Source organism: Lepidothrix coronata, unplaced genomic scaffold, assembly GCF_001604755.1.
Source record: "Lepidothrix coronata isolate B3197 unplaced genomic scaffold, Lepidothrix_coronata-1.0 Scaffold22, whole genome shotgun sequence".
NCBI classification, from domain to species: domain Eukaryota; kingdom Metazoa; phylum Chordata; class Aves; order Passeriformes; family Pipridae; genus Lepidothrix; species Lepidothrix coronata.
In genome coordinates, this window is record NW_016690202.1 from 3,678,846 (window position 1) to 3,703,134 (window position 24,289).

A 24,289-nucleotide genomic window follows, 5' to 3' on the forward strand; every position below is an offset into this window, starting at 1 on the left:
CCCAGGAAAAGAAGAAGTCCTTGCACCAATGTCAGCGCAGCTTCCCTAAGCCATTCACCTGGGAACGACTTTCTCATGTAAATTTTACTTTGTCTATGCTGTAACTACACTCACAGCACAGTATTATACTGGTAAAAGTATTTCTGGAATAATAATGAGCAGACAGCTTTATAAAGTTGTACAGTAAATATTACTAAGCTCCAAAAAACTCCAATCCCTACTGTGTGATTAACACCAAAAATTCAGTTCTGAGCTTGCATGTAAAAATTGTGCTCCAGGAAAATGTGGCTTCAGAACTTCTTTTCTACGGCAGATGTCCAATTACCACTGATTTTTTCATGAGTTATTTTCCATGGCCAATACTGTGAACAACAAAAATGGGCAAGTAAGACTCTATGTTATGAGATGAAACTGAGAAACAAAAAAACTAAAAGGAGGGCACTGGAAGAAGAAATGCAGTAGATGGCTTTGTATGTGAACTTGCCTTCTTATGCAGATTACCCACAAACCACTTCAGCTTCTGGAACCACTCTTCTAGCAATTAGTGGCACGTTTGCAATACCATTACCTCAGACATTCTTATTTGCAATACAGTGTAATAAAGTATTTTCATTCTTAAAACAAACAGTCTTCAAACACTATTTGCAGACGAAGAGTTAAAGGACCTCACTGCTTGGATGAAATACCTTTGAAACGACCAGTCGCTGTCTTCCAGTACACTAAACCTTCATGAAGAAGTATCCTCTCTTTCCTCATCAAGTCTTGCTTCCTAAAGATATGGCCATTTTTCAGCTTTGTGTATGTTTTGTTTTCAGTTCTGCAGAGAATTTCCAACAACTTTTGCTTTTTCTCATACTCATTCACTTTCAAATCTACTGCTGCAATCACATCCTTAATTAGACAAAGAGCTTTGCACAGGTCTTTATGTTCCTCTGTTCCTTCTGTATGAAACAAAAAATTAACATGACACTGGTCAGCGTGTTCAAGAAAAGAAGTCATTCCTTACTTTCTGGGAAAAATCCTCATCATGCAAAAGCTTAAACTGATAAATATTGGTAAATATGTTATTTTAAGCTGAACCTGTCAACCAACTTGCTAGAAATATTAGAGGCATATACCTTTGTTTGACTTGCCTATTAAAAGATCACATGTATCCCAGATTTATTCATCAGCCAAAACAACTCATTGAATAATTTCCACCATATTTATGAGGTGTAAGCATTCAAAAAAAATTACTGGCTAAGTAAATCATATAGTATATTACTCTTATGACTAAGTGAAAAGTACCCTTGAAACAGGATTGCAAATACTGAGGGTTTGCATTCAGACATACAAATTTCTACAATGCTCATTTAGGGGGTATATATCTGTAAGTTTTTGGTATTTGTAAACTGTTCTACAAAATTCCAGAGGTCATTCAAGCTCTGCTCTCAAACCAGAAAGTGATTTACAAAAAGTTTGCCTAGCCCTACTTACAAGAGACTCCTCCAGAATTAATTCCAAAAGTGCAGATGGGTGTCTGAACTAGTTCTCATCCTGTAGTCAAGGTCTTTTCCTAAAACAAGGATGCTCTTCTGGACTTCTGCCTGACTGGGATATCAGAAATCTTCTCAGCCCAACCTTGACAAAGCCTACATACACACTGAACAGTAGGTATTTACATTGCTCTGGTTGTATCTTTACAGAGCAGTGATGATAATCTTTCGTTATATTGTAGCTGTACAAATTCCTTAAATTAGAAACGCACTAGGATTTCAGACATGAAGCAACGTTTTAGCTTTTATTCACCTTTTGAGTATTGCAATATCCTTTCAACCAGAACAGGGTATTTGGTGATTCGCTGGGTGACGAGCAAAATGCACTCAGGGATTCCTCGGCGTCGTGCCAACAGGTTACTATTTCTCAGCTGCACAGATACAAATATATACCCTAAGTAGTAAACGCATGTGAAACCACCAATTGACTGATAAGAGACATGATCTAAAAGCATAAGAGTAAGTTAAAACAAATGCTGGGTAATCTGAACCATCCCCAAGGAACAGTTGCTGCACTGAGGGATGAGGTGTACTATAATAGGAATGTGTGTAATACACGCTGGATGACAGAGCACTCTAAAATTTGAAAGAAAAATGTGATTTATCAGCTCACTAGTTAATGAGGAAAAACCTTTGCCATTTTGATTAGCTACTAAAACTGAGGTATGGAATATAATTCCAATCCTATATCCAAGTAAAACCTATGTATCTTTCTCCTGGGCATTCTGTCAACAGTGATCATGATTCCATATTAACTTACTTTGATAAAATTCTGGAACTTCTTGTTTTGTTGCAACTCCTTGAAGAGATTAACAGCTTCTTTCTGATGGCTGCAAAACTCTCCATATATTTTCTCCATTTTAGTTGCATTTTCCTCTGAAAACTGAAGAAATTAAGTGAATTGTGCTCAACATTGACTCAGACAGGAAACTGTATACCTTAAATTAATGTATTTTGTACGAATAAGGAATTTTATGCTACTTGTTTCTCAAGTTCTCTGTCATTACAGAATGAAAACGGCCTAGCTGTTTCTAGGAGCAAGAAGGGGAATATAAGCCTGAGAAGGCACAAGCGACCTCATTACAGTCTTGCCAATAACAGCTAGAACAGTTATTATAAGAGCATTTCCTTTGCAAACATAACTTCTCTGAGGTTTATTTGCTTATCTCCACACTGCTTCTAGACAAGATAACAGCTCAGTTATTTATTTCAGTGGAGAGAAAACTGACTGACTGAAGGTGAGTAGCCACATTCTCCCTATTGCAAGGAACTGAAGCATGAATGGCAAGCCATTAGTTAGCCATTCTTCAGCCACAACAAACACATTGTGACCACTCCTTCTCTAGTGACCAGTATAGTGAGATCACTACAAGAAATAAATGGGTAGTTTCTTTTCCATCATCAGTCAGTTTTTCTCACCTCTACTCAGATGTTAGGAAAAGTGAATCCCTTAAAAAATGAATCCAATTTTGCAGTCCCTGGTATGACAGCAGCCTTCCACCACAAACGGGACTAAGTTCATCATTTTCCTTGTCACTCATACCACATAAGTAGAAGTTCATCCCAAGTTCATCACAGTCACCTGACAGCAATGATTCTTTGCTGTTTCACCCTGAATAATCTGGACGGGACAGTTTTTGAATTTTATGAGGCAACTATAGCTGTCTTCTTGCCCACAAATATTTAGAATCGAAAAATTGTTTAAATTGGGAACCTTGAGCATTTAAAGGATTAACAGAGTTGATGTGTCTACCTGCTGCACAAGGATGTCTCCAATTCTGCTGATGACAAAATTACGTTCATTCCCTGCCTCACATGATTCCTGCCGCCTGTCCTTCATTCTGCAGAAGAATTGCCTGTGCAACTCCAGTAGCTCATCTAAGCAGGGGAATATTCTGTTCACTGTACTGTGATCGAGCTGCAGTTCTTCCTTCATCCCTTTCCTGAATATTTCAGACATAATGAGCAGAGTATGGATGTGATGTACTTCTGTTTGCATCAGCTCTGAAGTATAAAAGAAAACAAAGTAATGTAGTAATCACCTGAATATGTTGCACACCTTCTAAGACTTTAGTAACATTCAAATATACAATTATAATCCCTTTTCCTGTGTGAGCTTAGAACAGAACAGATTATGTCAGGAGGAAGACTTAATTTGTCTGGCTCTGGCCCAGTTCTCTCAACTACATCCCACTGAAGCTGGGGTTGCGACTCCTTGAGCTGGGGATTGGATGACGTACCTTTTAACTCCAAGCACTCTGTAAACAGATTAGGTATGTCTCTAGTAGTCACTACTACCCATTTCTTTAGTTCTAAGACACATCGTAAATTTTATGGCAAAAATTTTCTTTGAATCTTCTTACTGTTTTGAGCTTAATTCATTGTTCTGGACATAAACCATGTAGGTTCCCTCTCTATTTGATACAACAAATTGCTTTAAACTTACACAAAGTTTTGAAATACTGACCAAATATGACATCCTGACGCTTGACGACATCTTTTTCTTGCTTGCTACAGAATATTGGGTCCACAACAAGACTCCAGGACTCTGCCTCAAACTCTTCTGCATCTGTGCAGAGATCAGTCCACTGAGACAAATCCACATCATCTATGACAAAATTTATATTTCTTTAACACCATGCATATGAAGAGTATAGGAAGTCCTATTCAGGCAGATCTATTCATATAGTAAGAGCAACACATCACAGGGTTGAACTATAGGTAAGGCTTCTGCAAACACTGGCACTGGCTTTACAACAAAGAAGTTTACCAGATGTTAATATCATTAACAAAGTGTTGAACTGCTTTTGTGACAGGAAGTGAAGAGAATAAAAATACCTTATTCTTCTTTTCTCAGATGAAATCCTTTTTATAATTCTTTGCTTGAAGAAACTTTTCAAAATTTAAAAATAAAATCCAACATTTCCAACAGCAGATGTCCAGTGAGTGATATCTACACCATTCTATGTGATTGAATTCCCTTCAGCTTTGAAATTCAGTCTCACACCTAGCTATAGAAAAAGCCTATTTCTATTCACTTCACAAGGCTATGTGACTATTGTAGGAGGAAATTCACCAGTAGGATGAAAGACTTTGGGGCTACTGAGGAAATGGAAGTATTGTAGGTCTACATTTTGCAATGAACGCTGTCAAAAGAGTTGATTGGATGGGTGCAGAAGAAAAGTATATTGCTGTTCTGATTCTGCAAGAATGGCAAATATATTTATTCCAGTTACTTTAAAATGGGAACAACATACTAAAATATTCTAAAAGTTATAAAATAGTTATAAGGAAGAAAAGTTCTATTTTAGGACTAATATGTGTATTTTATCGTTTTAATGAGGACTGCCATTGTAATTATCAAAAATAAGCGCCCTTCTTTTAGGAGATGAAGTGTCTTCCTATATCAGTTAAGGGGTTTTCTATTTTGCACTTTCCAATACAGGCTACAAGATATAATATCTGTGCAATTCTTCTCACCTTCCACCATAAAAGCATCCATTGAAGAAAAGGTCCCTAATGCTTGTAACATCTCTTCAGACTGTGACTTGTACCTCCAAGGGCTAGTCTCAGAGTCTTGTTCAGAAAATTGTGTAGGTCTTCTACAGCAGAAAAAAAAAATCACATATTTTTTGTGGTTTCAATTTTCACACAAGTGCTGAATAATGTATTTAGCATAGTCTCTTAGCAGCTGCCCCTCTACCTTTCGAAACTGGCACTGGGGACACTTTTAGACAAGAAGTAGGACTGTTGTGAGGCTTCCCTCTTTCCATAAGAGAGTCCAATAGGCACAGAGGAAGAAGGATGCACCAAGGAGATCACCATTTGTGGAATGTCTCCAGGCAAGGAATCTGTGAGGCAAAGCACAACACAACATTTTGACAAACAACCAAGAGTATGTCATCAACAGTACACTTAAATTCACACAGGAAAATGTTATCTGGTGTTCATATTGACCTACACTAGATATCAAGAATGTCTGCTTGCTGAGGTACAAGACTACAATGCTCTCTCATGGAATATAACAATAAGCCTGTAGGCAAAGTGCAATAGCTCCATCACGGATATTATTTGATAAGAAAATAATCTCAAATCATACATGCTCTAACATTGCAATCTGAACACAGGTGCATAAATATTTGTGCACAAAGTAAATTACATACTCAGACAGAACCGACTACATTTATTTTTGTTCTGACAGAAAATGTGGTAAATTTCCACTTGTTTTAGTAGCAGATGAGTTAATTCAACAGTAATCTCTTCAAAAATTCTGTTCATATTGGAGATACAAATGGTTTCTTATAGATATTGACATGAAAAATAAAAACACAAATGATGCAGCAAAGTCCATGCTGTCAGTCCCATGATTTTTAACCAAGGTTTAACTTAGAAGGGTTAGGTTTACACCTAACTTACTTGTTACACCAGCTTGGGGCTTGTTTTTATTACGGTACCTCTCCTGGGATTTCTGAAAGAAGGAGAATTTTTTTAAATTGTATAGCTGATAGCACATTTAACAGTTAAGTCAGTAACTCTCTTCCACATACTGTCACACCAAGGGCTATAAAAAAGTAGTCCTAAATTATGGTCCTGATTTCTTCCAATAACTAATTTTATTAGTTATTGGTAGATAACAATATTCGAAGTAGAATACTATTTGTACTACAATACAAAACTTTATTCTAAGCAGAGTCACTGAATTACAACATTCTACTTCCTCTATGTGAGTATTGCTTGTGAAGGCTGCAAGAAAAGTGCGCATTCAGGGCTTTATATTCAAATAAGCTCAAAGCATTTGTGGCAGGACGGTATCTAAGGAAGCCTGGGTACTAAAGGCAGAATCGGTCTCCCTTTCAAAGTGGACTTTTGCAAAACCTGTAGAAAAATTCTGCTGTGCTTAGGCATGTACTTCATTTCAAGTGGGTCAGTGAACATTTTCTGCATCTCATTCTTGTTGAGATGTTGACGGGTGGTGGGGGCACCTCTTGGCAAATAACCCACCAGCTCCAGTAACTAAAGCTGTCAGTTCAGCTGTCTTAATGCCCTAAAGTTGCCCAGAAATTTGTGCAAGGCTATGACATGACAATTATAACCAAAATTAAAACCACTTGATTTATGGACAGTTTAAGGCTTATTTGTCTTGAATACTCTGTATGGAAGCATGCTCTCCTTGCAAGCCACCATGATGCAAAACCTTGCTACATCAGAAAGACTCACTCCACTAATTTGAAAAATGACTCGTGTCACTGTGGCATATTTCTCTGCAAGTCCCATTTTATTTCAAGACGGCAGAAGCCTTACACATCTGGTTTTTAAAATTATGTCTTTGTCATGATAATCTCACCATGTATGCATTTCTACCTAACAGTTAAGGCAGTATCCATCAGATCTAGCACTGATTTTGCCCTGTCTGTAGTGGCAGCTGAACACTGGGAATGACTGCCTAGGCAGGCAGCTGTGGAATCACCTTCTCCAGAGATTTTCCAGAATGGGTCAAACAAACATCTGCCTACATTGCTACCTAGAAGTGAGACTGCTCAAGGGTGAGGAGATGGATCAGGTCACCTCCCAGGGCCCCTGTCACCTGTGCTTTCCACTGTTCCAAACATATGGGCCCCCCCCTTCTACACAAGGATCTCTCTATGGTTTTGACCTTTTCTTTTCAATCCCTTTCGTAACCCTTCAGGCACATCATTTCACAATTTGAGCTTGCAACTCTTCAAAAATATAAATACCTTTTCAAATTCATTTTTGATGCCCTACTAAAACTTCTTCTTTAAGCACAGTGTTTGCTCACATTAGACATTTTGACACCCTTGCAGCCCTTTGCATACTGAGTCTGGGCAGGCTGTCTTTATTTTCTTTTTCCATTCATAATGTTTTCAGACCCCTTGGAAAGCAGGTATGCTCCAGTAAGATCAGATGGGAGGTTACCTTGGTGCACACAGGAGCATGCTCCTTGCAGCTTTTATGTACAATCACGTTGCAATCTGAAAGAGAAGGGACATTTCAAAGCCTGGCAACAAACAAGGCCCCCAGTTTGCAGAAAATGTGCCCTGAGGCTTCAGTTTTTCCCTTCTCCCCTTCTCCAGATTCAGTTACTGAAGTAGTCAGGAGGATACTTTGATGTGCAGACACTGCCTAGGAAGAGGTTTCTGCCTAATGAGCTAGAGCTAGAACATGGACTGAATCTGCCACCTGCTGTCCTTTCTCCCTCTCCCTTGTCAACCTCAGCTCAATACATAAAGTAGGTACATCCAAATATAGACAAGGTTTCTTTTTCAAACAACACACTGAACCAGGATCTGAAAACAGCAGTCAGAACACTGTAAATTCACATGCAAAAGCCAGCAGTTACTTACAAGAACACTGCAGTGACTCTTTTCCTAGGAGGGCCTTTTCACAGACCATACATGGCATAACTCCTGGGAAGGTTCCATTTGTAAAATTGTGTCTGTTAAGTTTCTCTTTATCTTTAGTATCTTTATTTTTTGTCTTCACCCCCAACAGCAGAAGCCGGAAAAAATAAATAAATGAAAAAAAGATACTCAAAAAAAAGATAAAGCGATTCAATCTTCAAACCAGTAAAATACTCTCTTTTAAGAGCAAATTATTCTAAAACATTTATTCCCTGTCCTGGAAGACTTGCAACAGCATACTGTACTATTACACCCAACATTGCTGAAGTCCTAAAATGATATAGGCATTGCTTTCACTGGCAGCTAAGCCAGGAAGCATTATCAAGGAAGACTGGCAGAAACACATTTAAATACCTAAAAAAAGGAGAGGGCCGGAAAATAAAATTTAAACGCAGTGTTATTGACTCACTGCACACACAAACAAATATCAGTGCCTACATCCCCTACTATATACATCTCATGCCTCTGTAGTTAAAGCTACAGTTATGCAAATTTATACAAGTTGTCTTTAGATCTTAGAAGACATTAGAAACAATCTATTCTTAATGAGCAGTAAAGAAGTTGATAAATTCTGCCTATTGTTACAGTACTCTTTTTAGCATAAGTATACATATAGTCTACTTGTAGTTACTGACAGTTATTCTTTAGGAGAACACACAGACACAGGCCAGTGTATGGCTGCGGCCAGTGCTGATGCTCTTGAAGGTATCACCTCACACAACCATCTTCACATCCATGCAACATTAGGATACCCTGGGGCACAGGAGGGCATAATAGGGAGCCTGTAAAAATGCCAAAAGGCCAACTGGAAAAACCCTGTAGGTGAAATCCATCTCTCAAGCTGTTAAGTGATACCATTAATCTAAGTTGTCTCAAAATCAAATTACAAATGTTCTAATGTACCTTCCACACTACGTAAGTTCAGCTGTGCAGGCCTCAAATCTCCAACTTGTTAATGCTAAGCAGTGCTTACTCATGCAAGAAGTCCCATTAACTTCAAAGAAGTCAAATTCAACAAATTACGTACTTAATTACCTATTGTGAGCAATTCCAAGAACAGGTCCATATCTCTTAATTTTATTTAACAAAGAAAATTATTTCTTAAATGCAATTCATAGAATTAAACTTCTGCTAAATCATCAAATGAAATTACTAGTAACATAAAAAAATGGCAGAGGAAATACTTCATATTGTTCATCTAAGGCTATTGTTTAAAAGGAAAGCTGGTTTTTAATATGAAGGCCATTTCAGGGTATCCTGCATATGTTTTAAATTTTAAAAATAAAGGTAAAAGATTCTTCCTATTACTCTTGTGGTTTTGTAATAAACAAATTATCTTTACATGAAAATTTAGATTCTCGCCTATAATTCATTTAATTACAGTGACATAATTATACATAATAGTATAAACATAAATCCCAAGTTACCTTGTATTTATTTCGTGTGCTGGTCATTCTGTTCATCAGAAAACTGAAAGTCCGACTCACTTTACATTTTTCAGACTCATTTTTTGAGGGTACAATATATTTATTCCATTCCTCCTCCTGAATCCTAAAACAGAGACCAGTAAAAAAACTCATTCCAGAGGGAACAGTCCCTTTATTAACACACAGCAGAATCTCGATGGTGCTTGTGTCACCTAACATTTATAATTACATGTTTTGTTGTGGGTACAGCAGACATTATGAAAAAAATTGCAATCCCTCTATAAAAAGGAGGAACTCTTGCCCATGGACCACTCTGCTTGGGCAAGGTGTAACAAGCTTGCCTAGATTATAGTTGGTATCAAAAGCTCCGTTGCTTTTACTGCAGTGGTTTGGATGCTCCTACAGTGGACAGGAGGCACACAGTGGAAAGGAGCCCATCCCTACTTAGCACATCCCACAGTGGTGCACAGCAAATCCCTGCTACAGGATGTGTGCAGTGAGAGCCAGGTTGAGCTTGGCACAGGGTTTAGGCACGTGCCCGCAGATGGCCTTGACAGGGAGGGCTCCTTTAAATCACTGCTCACATCTTGGCTAGAAGGGGAGCCAACGCCTCTTCCCCGCACGGCTCCCTAGATGGCAGTCTTGCGCAGCACCTTGTTCCCCGCACCTCCACGACACGTACCCGTACTTTTTCTCTCGGGACTGCTCGGGCAGACTGTATGCTCGCTCTGTAAGACAAAAACAGCCATCAGGCACTCAGACTGCAAGGTCATCAGGTTTATTTGAAACTCACAACCTCCATCAAGCCATAAGCTCGCCATTAAAGGGTTGCAATGTCATTTGAAAATTAGGAAAGCAAAAACATACACACATGAGAAACAGCTTTTCCTAGGTTAATACCACAAACTTTTAGTTGACAGAATCTGCCAGAACTGAGATGGGTATCAGTGAATGCCAGTCTCTGCAAACAGTCTGTTTTTAAGAACAACAAAACACATTTTTTTTTCTAAACAACACAGACTTGAATGATTGATGCTTCATTTTGCTTTTTGTCATAATTTGTTGTAAAATATCTTAATGACATTCTTCTAACATTCGTAGTTACCTGTCTTATGCAGCTTCTTCTACAGTATTAAAAAAATTTAAATCCCTCTATGCAAAGAAGAATACTACTACCCTATGTACTGCACAGGATGTTTAATGTGTTTGTATCCTCTATGATTCTATGATCCTAGAAACAGAGGACTCAAGGAGATACTTTTCACAAACTCTCTAAAACGCAAAAAAAAAAAAAAAAAAGATAAGATATTCAGTTGAGTTGTTTTGGAAGAAAATAAGCCCAAATCTACAGAGACTATTTTCAAATTAGAAGCCACTCCATTTTGCAGACAGTTTCAGCAAAGCTATCACAGATATGGTTCAGAAAGATTCTCAAACACTTGCCTAAATCAAAGAATCAGACTATCTTTCTTTAGATACAAACTTAAACACTCTTCACTGAAATCAGCATCTCTTCAGATGGATGTAGACTTCAGGTTAGTAAGAACCAGAATATTTACCAAAGAAGCAGCAAGAATAAAAGGGCATTTCAGTTCATTATCATGCATAACCTGTGCTACAGGATGCTTTCATAAGAAACCAACACCAAGCATCCATGGGACATGAAGACAGTCTTGTGCAAAACAGCACTGGGGCGTTGGCACTGATGTACTTACTAGAAGGGTGGAGCTGAGACACTGACTTAGAGAGTGTAAGGGCCTGAAGAAGGGATGGACCACTGTTCTTGAGCACACCATCTACAGAGAAGGGACAAATCCTTTACTGTTACAACCTGATAATACCCTCTCAAAGAAAAGCAGGTAGTTGTTTTAGACCTGAGCATACTGGAAAGTTTTCATCAGAAATGGATGGTCCTTTCCCACTTTTTTCTCATACTTCGTGTGAAAAACACCATCCTGTTGCCATCCTGCATCCAACTCCTTTGGCTTATGTTTCATCACAAGGTACAAGGTCAGCAGAGCCTCCCTCCTGCATAGCTAAGCCCTGAGCAAGATGTCAAAAGTGCTGGCAGCTGGCAGAAGGGAAGGGGCAGGTTTTCTGTGTTCAGTCTCTTACACAGACCTAGACACAATCCCACTACAACCCACAGAAATCAGAATGAATTATTTGACCTAGCTTCTTGGACCAAGCTTCTGGGCTAGTCCTGTATGCAGATACAAGTCCTTGAAGTGAATACAGCTATGCCTGCCTCAGACACTGATCATCGCTGCCAGTTGCCAAACACTTCAGTGCTCCCATCCTTGCAAAATGCTGGACAAGGCAGGACGTGCTGGTGGCAGGGAAGTGCCAGCAGGAATCTCAGCAGACCGCCACCTTCCCTCCCAGCATCACACCACATCTGTAGTGCAGGCTGCAGAACAGCCTGGTTCCAAAGTATGGACGAGAAAGTGTTTCCACCTTCTCCACAAGATATGTAAAGGTCCAGCACTGACTGTCCCAGGAGGAAGGGGAGAAAGGATGAAAAGGAAACAGATCCAAGCACAGATCAGGTCAGGGCAGATAATGGTGTCTGGGTGAAGCTTAACGGGTTGTGATACCTTTAGCTGCGGGATCAAAGGAATTCTGTTTTAAGCACATGCCACAGGGCTTTGCTGATCTGTCATCTTCTAATTCTGTGACATGCCTCCTATTTTTTCTTCTGCTTTGTTTTGCCAGAGACTTCTCCCCTGATCTGCTGAATACAAATGCTTACATATACTTTAGGTGACAGGGAAAAATACAACATAGCTGCATGCTGAGTACATACTCCTCCTTACAAGCTGACATGACATCTTACAGTGAATTTGAGCAACAGCAAAGAAGTTATTTGCTGCACAGCTCAACATGGTTTCTTAAGGAAAAAAGAGGTTTGCAGTCATTGCATGTCTCACCTTGACAACAGCTTTTGAAATTAAATGATTTCAAAGTTAATGATAATATTTCCACAATTTTGCATGTTTTCACGTTCAGTGTCCTAGAATCATAGAATGTTTATGTTTGGTGTCTGAAGGGACCCTAAATATCATTTAGAGTACAGAGAGAGCTGGCAGAATTGCTTGCCAAGTCATCCTCCATCCTTTACCATCAGTCTTGGTTAACCAGGGAGGTCCCAGATGACTGGAGGTTGGCAAACGCGGTGCTCATGTACAAGAAGAGTCAAGGAGGATCCAGGGAACTACAGGTCTGCCAACCTGACCTTAGTGCCAAGGAAGGGTATGGAACAGATTATCTTTAATCTGACCACCTGGCATGTGCAGGACAACCAAGGCATCATGTCCAGCCAGCATGGGTTTAGGAAAGGCGGGTCCTGCTTGACCAAGTCAATCTCCTTTTATGACCAGGTGACCCACCTAGTGGATGAGTGAAAGGCTGTGGATGTTGTCGTTGTCTACCTGGACTTACAGTAAAGCCTTTGATACTATCTCCCACAGCATTCTCCTGGAGAAGCTGACATCCCACCGGCTTGGACAGCTGGGCACAGTGTTAAAAACTGGCTGGATGCAGAGAGTGGTGGTGAATGGAGTTACACCCAGCTGGTGTCTGATTACCAGTGGTGTTCCCCAGGGCTCAGTAGCAGCGCCAATGCTGGTTAATACTTTATGGACAATCTGGATGAGGGAATTGAGTGCACCTTCAGTAAGTTCACAGACAACACCAAGTTGGATGAGAGTGTTGATCTGCTGGAGGGTGGGAAGGCTCTGCAGGGGGATTTGGACAGGCTGAATTGATGGGCCGAGGCCAACAGTATGAGATTCAAAGTTCTGGGTCCCCCAGGCAGCACTACAGGCTGGGGAAGGAGTAGCTGAAAGTGTCCCCACAGAAAAGGACCAGAGGGTGCTGGTCAACAGCAGCTGAACATGATCCAGCAGTGTGCCCAAGTGCCCAAGGCGGCCAGTGACATCCTGGTCTGTATCAGCAATAGTGTGGCCAGCAGGACCAGGGCAGTGACTGTTCCTCTGTACTCGGCACTGGTGAGGCCACACCTTAAATCTTGTGTTTGGTTTTGGGCCCCTCACCACAAGAAGAACACTGGAGTTGATGAAGCACGTCAAGAGAAGGGCAATGAATCTGGTAAAGGGTCTAGAGAGTAAGTCATATAAGGAGCAGCTGATGGAGCTGGGGTTGTTTAATCCAGAGAAGAGGAGGCTCAAAAGAGACTTTATCACTCTCTACAACTACCTGAGTGGCGGCCGTAGACAAGTCGGGGTCAGCCTCTTCTCCCAAACAACTGGAGATAAGACAAAATGGCCAAGAGGACAAGATGAAATGGCCTCAAGCTGTGCCACAGAGGTTCAGGTTGGACCTCAGGGAGAATTTCTTCACTGAAAGTGTAGACAAACATTGGAATCGGCTGCCCAGGGAGGTGGTGGAGTCACCATCCCTGGAAGTGCTCAATATACAACTAGATGTGGCACTTAATGTTATGGTTTAGTTGACATGATGGTGTTCAGTGAAAGGTTGGAATCAACGATCTTGAAGGTCTTTTCCAACTTTAATAATTCTACAATTCTATGACCTAGTTCCAAGCCCCCTGCCATAGGCAGGCTTGCCACCTACTAGACCAGGTTGGCCAAAGACCCATTCAACCTGGCTTTGAACACTTCCAGTGATGGGGCATTCACAATCTCTCTGGGTGTCCATCCCATCTGGTTCACTGTAACTCACATGTCCTACCTCTTGCTCTGGACTACTGGACCACTAAAGGTATACTGGAGTGAGAGACAAGCTGAAAGTATAACAACTGACAGGGTTATACAGGACAAGCCTCTTGAAATGCAGGTGGTTTTTAACTGATGTGAGTTGTATGAAAAGCACAGTGTATGTATTTCACACTTCACATGGTTTTCAAACATAACCCATAAAACATACACTCATTGTAAAAAGTGTGGGTTGTCTTCTAAATATGAAACTGTGTCTAGAAATAATGTATGTCAGAAACAATTTGTGAAAAATTACAAGCTTCTTGCAGGGACGTCTCTGACTCCACTTGATGAAGAGAGTGGATTTTGCTCCCCAGCCTGTAGAGATGACCACCACCCATCTGTGTTTCGGAGATTCCCTAGGGCCTTTGGGAAGCTGGATTCACCTGCCCTCTTTGACATCTCTTCTGTGTCATCCTGAGCTTCCTCCTAGTCTTTGTCAGGCGCTCAGCAGGAGGCTGGGGTGAGAATCTTCCAAAGAGAAGATTACTGCTCTTGCCTGCACTGTTCTTTGTGATTATTGCTCTCCCAGTTCGTGTGCCCTCCCAAGGATCAGCAGATGTATCAGAGGAGGGCATGACAGGGCTGTAGACAGGAGAAGAGTGAGGGACAACAGTAGGGCTACCTAAAGGCTACTAGACCCACACACTGGTGAGCTGGGTGCAAGACAAGCCTGAGTAAAGCTGTCAGCACTGGGACTGAAGCAGGCAGGTATGGGATGAGGCTGTGCCAGAGACCTGACCTTGATTTGAATCCTGAACTGCAAAGTCCCGAGGAATGCGAGGTCTTCCTACCAAACCTTTGGGTGAGGAGCAGGAATAGGAGCGTGACCGAATCCCAAACACCGTGCATTCCTACAAGAAATTGTAACAAATTAAAACTTTGTCATTTTGAAATGCATCAGCAACAGAAACAAAAAAATCAGCAACAAAATTTCTGAAAGAAAGGCAGTTGATCAGACACATACAGTTTTCTGGTTTCATTAAATCTTTGAGTTGAAGTAAAATTTTTGATGACTTCATGTGAATTCTTAGGAAGTCTGTCATATTTCCATCACAATAAATTTTTGTATGTTAGAGGAAATGACTTGTGGGTGCAAGTTAGACTAAGAGAAAGCTTACATTCTTCTCCAGTTTGGTGACAGGCCACATCCAAAGAGTGTTGTTGGCCATTATATCTGATGACGAAACTATCTTCTTTTACCAATGGAGGCATTAATCTTAGTACTTTAATACCTCAAACACATTTCATGGAGACTAAGGCTATGCCTTGATAATTACTAATGTCAGAGCTTCCAAAGAAAGGAGTTGACCTCTTTCCCTTTCCTCTGTGTTGTTTGTTTGGTTTCTTTTATTATTACTGTGTATGAAAACATTTTCCAATCCCCAAATACGTCAACAGTAAGGCTTGAAAGAAAATCCCATAATTTTTGATGTACCATTTACATTTCAACAGAGCCTACTCCTAAAACTCCTGTAAAGTGCTCATCTTACTGTTTTTAAAAGTAGCCCTGATAGAATTCAGTGTTTATGCTGAACTCTTTTTCTCCTTCATGTAATCATTTGCTAAAGGTCAGATAAAGTTCTACAGTGGCAACAAGTGTGTCTAAAAAAACCATAAAGAATCTCTACAAATTAAAAATAACTCTATATGTGTCTGAAGATCTCAGAAATGGCACCATGGTCTAACGAAAGGTAACGTAGACAGGATACTTCAGAAAACCATAACAAAGAGGAGATATTTGCATTGCTCAATGTATAAAACCCAACTCAATTTCCCTGAGTGTAGAAATTGTTTTAAAACAGGCAGCAGGACAGTTCTACACTTTACAAAGCTGTTACCCTTTCACATAACTACAGCTGGTTAAAAATTTCCTCACTAAATATCTTTGTTAGGAAATGCTGATTCACTGAACCTGAGATATTTCCTTTGAAATACTTCCAATAAATGACAGGGTTTTTTTTGAACTCGAAGCAACATCTCATGCACTATTTCCATAGCTGCTGTCCAGCCCAGCCACAATCAGGGAGTTTCAGCTTCACAACCCTGTATGAGTGTTCTCTGGTGACACTAGCAGTGCCAACTGGGAACTCATTTTTCCTCTTCAGATTCAGATATTTCTCACATAGTTTCAGTGATTTACTTAAAAGGAAAACAATTCAAACCAACATAGTATCAAATACCTTGGGCTGGAGACTGGTAGATAAGTCTAATCCATCTCTGCTAGAAGCCATGGCCTCTGAAGAGCCGAGGGGAGGGTAATAAACATGGGATCTGTCCAAAGCACCCCCACTTCCACCATCTACTTCAAGGTCATCGAGACTTGAACTGAAGCAGACAACAAAGTCTTTAATTTCTCTGAATTTCTCATAAACAATTTATCTCAACCTTAATGTAAAAAGCAAAGATACTGCTGAATGCTCTCATCAATGACAATCCAAACCATCATCATTATGTCAGTTAAGTCGTGCTCTGAGGCCTCTCTCAGGTCTGCAATCACCTGGACAAGGTACTCAGTCACTCTACAGGACTCCTCTGACTCAGCCCTGTAGATCTGCAGTGCAGACGCCAATATCACCGACGATCTTGCAGACTCCCACCACAGCCAGCCATCTCTGAAGGACGACTTTTAGACCCACGTTCAGCATTTCCCTTAAAATATAATGTTTTGTTCCATGCATGCACCTGCCCCTCTATATAGATGATAATAAGAACTAAGACAACAAGCAGAATTGAGACAACTAGCTCAGATTTCAGTATTAAGATACATGGGTATAGATGGACATTTTGTGCATTTGTATATTTGAAGGATATGATGTGGCTGTTCACAGACATATTTTTTTCTACATCTGTGACTTTACAATGGAGGATAAAAGAGAAAAACAACAACAGAGATGAAGACAGTTTATAAGATTCATTTCAAAAGATATAAATTTAAAAACATATAGAACTATAAACAGACTGAAAAATCTCTGGCTAAATCAATACACCAAACACCTAGAGACTACTTGATTGGCAAGAGTTCCTGAGCAGAAGAGTGTCCTAAGGTTTCTCAGCAGTACCAGGGTTTCCCAGGATGGGTCCTGTTACCTGCAAGACCAAGTTCATGGTCTCTTGATCAGAGTAACTGGAAGGAATGGTTGACTGCTTGCAATAACATTCCAACCTTCAAACATAAAACTTTAAATTATGTGTGGTATTTCTAAATAGCCAGGGTTCCTACCAAGAATAATAGCATAAAAATTCCTTCACACACCACTACTTTGTTGAAGCACAGATCTATCAATACTGTCTGAAACCGCTTCCTTATTACAAATCTAAAGACAGTATTTCACAATGTTGCCTAGTAATAGCCCATGTGATGTCTCAGAAGCAAGTTATTAAAATGCGTTATCAGTTACTGTCACAAGTTAAAACTGAAAAGGCAATACATGCTTACACTAACAGACAAGTATCCATGATTTATTGGAGGTAACTCACTCAGGGAATTTTTCTGACATAAAAAGCTGGTTTAAAAATAGAATTACACACTGGTAGTCTTATTTTATATGTAATATTTGTATCACTCACATGTCATATGACATATTAAGCCCAATTACATGTGTCTGGAAATTCATATACACTCTTAAAGTTCTGATACAGGTACCTGATCTAGGTCTTTAAAACAGTGGGAGTACCTAAAAATGTATAGGATAAAAACGCTTCTGACTAGAGGCAGAGGAAGCTTAGATCATGTAGATTACTAGAGGAAGAGTAATCTGCATGATATCCCCATAGTTAGCAAAAAAAAAAAAAGAAAAAGAAGACTGGGAAAGAAAAAATCTTCGTCTGACACTTCCTGTGTTATCTATGTTGAAGACTCCTCCTAGTGGGACCTTATAGTTGCATAAGAAACTCAAAATGAAGGTAGAGAAAATTTTATTGCCCACTTTAATTAACAATTGGCTGACACTACTGCTTCCCTATTGTTTTTACATAGATCTGATATGTTTTTACATAGACTATCTCCAACGAGTCCTAACACTCTTGAAAGCTGGGAACAAGACTCAAATTTCCTCCTGTACAAGAAGGAACTGATTTCGTGTCTTATCTATCCAGAGAAGCAATAAAGCCTTTTCATCATGAAAAATTATTTTTAAATTGTTTAAATTTTAAATTAATTGTTAAAACCCAATTGTTAAAACCAAAATTATAGTTTCATCTTCAAAATTCCCTGAATTTTGGAAGCCAAGTTCTCACCATAAGCTAAAGCCATTTGGAAGAGGCTCCTTAGACAAACGGCTCCGTTGCCAGCAATCCTTGTGTACCAGCAATGGAGCAGAAAACAATCTGAACCTATCAGAAACAGCTGTAGTCTGCACTGTGTCTTTTGAGATAAAAAATATATATGCAATCAGAAATAACTTGGTCCTCCCACGGGCCAAGGCAAAGAATAGAAAGATTCTCAGAGAATTCCACAAATTTGGGACTATTTTCTTAATGGAAAATATTACTATGGAAAACCATAGTGAAATTCTGGTTTCTGACAAAAATTACACAATGGCAGTGACAGGGCTGATTTTTTTTTGTAAAGAGTACGTGCATATAAGGAAAAAAAAGGTATAAAAGTATCCATTTGCACGGACAGTTTTATTTGTTAAAAATGTCTTCATAGCTATTTTATGAAACAGATCATTAGGACAATAAATATCAGTGATACAAAACAGTGATTTCACCTCAGTAAAAATATTTATTACTCCAGATTCTGCTTCATCTTTTGAAATAAAAGGTGTTATAAATATTCCTTATTCTGGCCATATTATCAAGTCAATTCCATACCTTCTTTTCATGTCAGCATAAAGTTGGCCCCGATCCTTAATAAATCCACGGGTCTTGAATGGAAGATACAAATCTGCTACATGTAGATGAGAAGGTGAAATGGTATGTCTTAATCCTGGTCTTTGACTTCCTTCATTTGGAACATATATATATTGATCATTCTCTTCAAGGGAGGGAGATGAAGAGCTCTTAGCCATCGGAACTGAGCTGGTGGGATTCAGACACATTTCACTGCTGACACCATCTCCACAAACGTAGTTAGTCTTTAAATTTCCAGTCTGTAGGTAAAAATGAATGCTGGTAAGAGGCAATAACAAGATGGACTGTCAGGAAACAAGAACCAGAGTAGTCTACCATTTTATTTATGGGTATATGTTTTGTGGGGTTTTTCCCCTATTACTTTTTATACAACATGAATTGAAGGCAAGTTACATGGCTAAGAGATTCTAGACCTTTCATTACTTTTTTCCCTAATTGGAATAGCAAGGCATTACTATTTGCTATTACTCTGCTATTACAATTAATTACTATTACTGAATTTCTCCCTCATATCTACACCTTTTACTAAATGTACTGATGCACATACTTACAGATTTTATTAAAAGTAACCTTGAGTCAAGCAAAAAATATGCATAATACATTAGTGTGGGAGACAGATGGACAAAATTTCAAACACTGTGCAATTTAATTTGGAAAAATCAGCCTACAAATTGAGCACTTTTAAATTTTTAGCACCAGTTTCCTAAGCTTTGAGATAAACAAAAATGACCTGGAACAGAGTTTCTCCAGGGCAGGAAGGGAAAAGACTCTTATTTTTTGCCATTAAGCAATTATGGGCATGAAGCACCCCTCCTGTTGCACGAAGACAAAAATGGAGTTGGGAATTCTATTTTCTCAGGTACAGGGATTAGAATTTAGACTCTGGTAACAATTCTTTGAATTCTCCTATTGACTATGTAGAAGATACTAAAACACAGTTCACTGTTAGTCTTTTAGGTAGAGGGTACTGTCATCTAAACCCATGCTGAATAATACTGAAAAGTCACACTGCCAGTGAAAACATTCAATCTCTGAAAAGCACCTGTATAAAAGTAACAATAAAGGAAGGATTGCAAGCATTTGCAAAGCCCTGGTCTTTCAGATTGCTGACTTCATCCTCTCCCATCTCTCTTGAGATGTGCTTTCATCTCCATCTTAATTATGTTTCTCTTAGTAAAAGACAGAAAGACCTGCTGGCATTTTTACAGCAGCCCACATTTTCATTCAAAGATATGGCACATGCAGATCTGGAAATAATCCTGTTGTGCTGTGCAGATGAGATGCACAATGGTAAAATGCTTTTCCCAGGTCTTACGCAGCTGTTCCTCCCTGCAAAGTTATTCCTGCCTGGGCAGTGTTCCCCTTCAGCACCAGAGGGACCTTCTCCAGCAGCCACTCTGGCTCCTACTGAGTAGTGCTTAAGGGAGAACTTGGCCCAAATCAGCAATCTAACAAAGTTTAATGTGGCCACATATTAAGCAAAGGTTAGCAATCCAAGCTGAAGGACCCCTGAGCAATACACCTGGGTAACATATGCCTCTGTAATGGAGATGCAGTCCTGTAGCTCTGTCTTTCCAACCTCCTTATTCAAAATCAAATGTACATTATAGTCCCCCTGACAGCTGCTCACTCCTCGGTCATTATTACATGCATTTCTCTATAACTTTCAGTGCATTTTGAACACACTTGGCCTCTGACTTAAACTTCCATCTCAGCTGTCACAACGAACTGGATCTACAGTGAACGCAGTGGGTGAACTGTTTGAGGGAATGGGAGTGGGAGGGGAGACAATAAAAAGAAAGAAAAAAATCACACTTGCAAAATCTCAGACTTCTAACATTATGATCTGGTAACTTCTTACTCTTATATTCCATCTTTCAGCCCAGGGAGAGCCCACAGCAAGCTACAAATAAATAAATCACTTAAACCATCACTAAAAAATAGCTATGTGCCACCAGAATCTTGCATCCATTTAGCTAGACACAACCAGGAGTTAGACTAGTTTTCCCTGCCCAAATTATGATATCGAGTGTGACCATGGAGGATGATTTCAGATGCAGCACGGTGATGTCAAATACAACTTGCTCTGGACACTTTGGGTCATCTCCAGTGTTGGGGACAAATCAGAAACACGAATACTAAATCAGAATCTCCTGACTTTTCCATGAGAGTTGCAGGACTTCAGCTTCATCTCTTCAGCAATATCTTATTTTTACTGAGCATATAAGGTTTGCTCTGAGCTTATAATTAACTTCTGAAATTATCCAGCAACATCAAACTCACCTCTACTATGAATTTACATAGAATTCAGAAATCGAAGTGCACACGAGTAAGTAATATGGTTGATGTTTCTTATAAAGAAGCATACGCTGTTTAGCTCACCAACACACAGAAGAGACAGGAAGAGCTGCCTTAGGGTTCTCCCTATAGGCTATGAAGAATAATTCCTGTCTTCAACTGAAATTGTTAAAAGGGATCTTATAAATAGGTTACAAAATACAGCTGAGAAGGGTAAGGTATTACTGGTTTTATTTTAGAACTTCACTAACTGACAACGCACCACTGCTGGCACATCCAGAATATCCTACTATTATGCAAATAAACAGAAGATGAAGAAAAATTTGCCAAAAGTTCAAATATAAGCTTACTTGGTCTACTACCATGCAGTTTGCATATACTTCATCACTTCCACTCAGCATGGCAGAAAGTCTGGTTGCAGCAAAGAAAGTAGGGGGATACTTCAATTTCCTAAGAAGATCAAGGGTAGAGTGTCTGTGCTCTGGAAAAAAAAAATGTGGAAAATATGGTATTACATCTCAAACCATTTCCTTCTCATGTATATATACTGTCATAAAAATGGCAAAGTCAAACATTAAGCACCAAATCTTAGCATTACAATTTGAGTAATATCGGTAGGACCGCTCGAAAACCTGCTCATTTCATAATTGCCTAACAGTTGCTACATGTTCCAAGAAGCCTATAGCTGACAAGACTCTAAAAGTTACCACAGAATCATTCATATAACCTAAAACCAAGTGTTCTTGTACCTTGGTTAGCAAAAGCTTCTATTTTCCACCTAACCTAGAACTTTGCAGAGATTTGTGATTGCAGAAGAAGACAGGGCAAGATTTATGGGTTGGGATGAACTATGCATAATTATTATACATTAAATATCTAACATCTGACACATTATATGACTGAAATACTGTTCAATTTCAGTCAAATAATGATTCCCCTAAAGCATTCTACCTATTAGCAGCCACATAAATACTAATCTTAAACCAGTAAATCAGATTACTGTTGTTAAAACAAAAAACACCAATAAAATTGCAAAAGGGACATAAATAAAATACTATTGATATTGCCTCCCCAGAATAACTGCTATCAATCAAGATTTGAACCATGAACAGGATGCTTGGGATGGATGCTGCATCTGCTCTGCTTTTGCTACTGATCAGTTTCACCAGAATCATTAACAGAAATCCAGAGTTTAGTTTTCAATAGTGTGCTCATGAATACAAATATTATAAAAAGCTGCATGGGCTGAATATTTAATGCCTTTGAGCAGCAGAAATCCTCTGCTCTGCAGGCCCACTTCTCTTAAAGCTGTTTGTAAGTGTGAAGAGGATGCACCAATTCAGCATTTGAGCTGGATTATCTTCTGATTGCAAAAAGAGCAAAATTTTACAAAGTCAAAACCAGTCTTATTCTAGACTGTGTGAAAACAGGTTAAAAAAAATCACAACTGTAATCTAATTTTTGCCTATTTTAAGATGCTGTAAGTCAAGTATAGCAATTGGAAGTGAACTGAGACAGACTAGCATAAGAATGATGTGACAGAGAAAAGTCTCATACCCAGAAAAATATCTAAAATCAAAACTCTCAATAAACCTAATTCAAGTTTATCTGTTATTGAATATTACTTAACAAATCCTTCTTAGTCTGTATTAGAAATTTATTTTCCGCAAAGGTGTAAAGGAAAAGATACCTCTAAAGACTTTCCCCACACCATATTCCTAAAGCAACATAACTGCTTTTGGAAGATCACAGGGCCATATAGCATGGTTTAGGTTGAAAGAGAACTTAAAGATCATCTAGTCCAATCCCCCGGCCATTTACTAGATCAAGTTGCTCAAAGGCTATCCAAGATGCTTATAGCCACCATAATGCAAGAAAATTCATAATGAAGAAACAGAATTGGATTAGAAACTACACTTATTATGGTCTGGGGCATTTGTTGCTTTGAAAAAAAAAAAAAAAGTCCCAGACTATGGCCAAATCTACAGTGCTACACACCGCAGCTTTTATTTAATTTTAAGATGCTATCACATAAAGCCCAAGAACAGTAAGTTGTAAAGCTTTCCAACGGTTGGTCTTAAACAAAAAACCACCCAGAAAAAAATGTGAGGCTCTCCATTTCTTCTTCTATACTTACTACCTACCCTAGCCTGTGTTTCCACTTGTGTATAAACCCACTGGGTACAGCTGGCAAGGGTGGTGTACAGCTCCAGTGCTAGGTTGCAAGCTTTCAATGCACACCCCTGAAAAACAGCCCAAACATCAGGGATTCCCTCATCATGGTGTAAATCTGAGTCTAAGGAGGTAGTTTCTTGACTTCAACAAGAGTCGCCACCGCTGGGATGTAGAAGCCTAGAAGGTAAAGGGGCTGATAAGTGTGTCTCAAACACTGGTAGCCGGATGGTTGTGGAGACAACCAAGGATTGTTGGTAATAAACACTGTGAGACAGAACAGGATGTGGCTGGAGAGGGGGGCCATAGGAAGTAGGGCAGCACTTTTCTGGAACAAATATTCTGGATCCTGGAGTCAAACACAATACAGTGCAGAGCAGATGCAGAAATGAGGCTAAGAAATAGATATGGACCATAGGGGAGGATCAAGACCACCCAAGAACCCCAAAGCCCTCCCATCCATTTCCAGAAAGGTCTAGAAGAATGGACTGTGCATGATAACTAATTTGTATAGAAAGTAAGAAACTTAGCTCCAGGGTGGGGAAAAACCTATCTATAAAAAAGAACCCCCACAACCTGGACATCCCATCAGTTGGATCCATTCTGAAGTCAGGACTGTTGATTTCTCTTTCTCCCTTCCTTTCTTTCTCTCTCCCCCTCTTTCATTCATCTCCCTCTCTCTCTTCCCCTACACTCTACTCCTTTACCCAAAACTCACTGCTATGCACTTATAGGAGGAGATCAGGAACTAGCTCACAACAATTTCATGACAAGATTGTAATTTACTAATAAAACGTAGTAAGCTTTTTTGGAGTCTCTGAGGTTTTCCATTCATTTTGACC

General features: G+C 39.4%; 1 protein-coding gene across 6 annotated transcripts in view; it reads right to left on the reverse strand.

Moving 5' to 3' along the window:
• The window catches only part of ARHGEF28 (Rho guanine nucleotide exchange factor 28), a 106,716-nt gene that overhangs the window by 33,348 nt on the left and 49,079 nt on the right, over positions 1-24,289 (reverse strand). For all 6 annotated transcript variants that reach the window (XM_017808339.1, XM_017808338.1, XM_017808336.1 and 3 more), the window contains exons 2-17: positions 21,626-21,756; positions 18,939-19,216; positions 16,304-16,448; positions 14,863-14,974; positions 10,064-10,109; positions 9,382-9,505; positions 7,898-8,030; positions 7,470-7,525; positions 5,952-6,003; positions 5,239-5,386; positions 5,016-5,137; positions 4,003-4,143; positions 3,289-3,539; positions 2,296-2,418; positions 1,789-1,906; positions 687-941 (exon numbers count right to left, since the gene is read on the reverse strand). In XM_017808339.1, coding sequence (XP_017663828.1) covers positions 687-941; positions 1,789-1,906; positions 2,296-2,418; positions 3,289-3,539; positions 4,003-4,143; positions 5,016-5,137; positions 5,239-5,386; positions 5,952-6,003; positions 7,470-7,525; positions 7,898-8,030; positions 9,382-9,505; positions 10,064-10,109; positions 14,863-14,974; positions 16,304-16,448; positions 18,939-19,216; positions 21,626-21,676 — 2,155 coding nt within the window. In that variant the 5' untranslated portion in view covers positions 21,677-21,756. The remainder of the gene's footprint in view (positions 1-686; positions 942-1,788; positions 1,907-2,295; positions 2,419-3,288; positions 3,540-4,002; positions 4,144-5,015; positions 5,138-5,238; positions 5,387-5,951; positions 6,004-7,469; positions 7,526-7,897; positions 8,031-9,381; positions 9,506-10,063; positions 10,110-14,862; positions 14,975-16,303; positions 16,449-18,938; positions 19,217-21,625; positions 21,757-24,289) is intronic.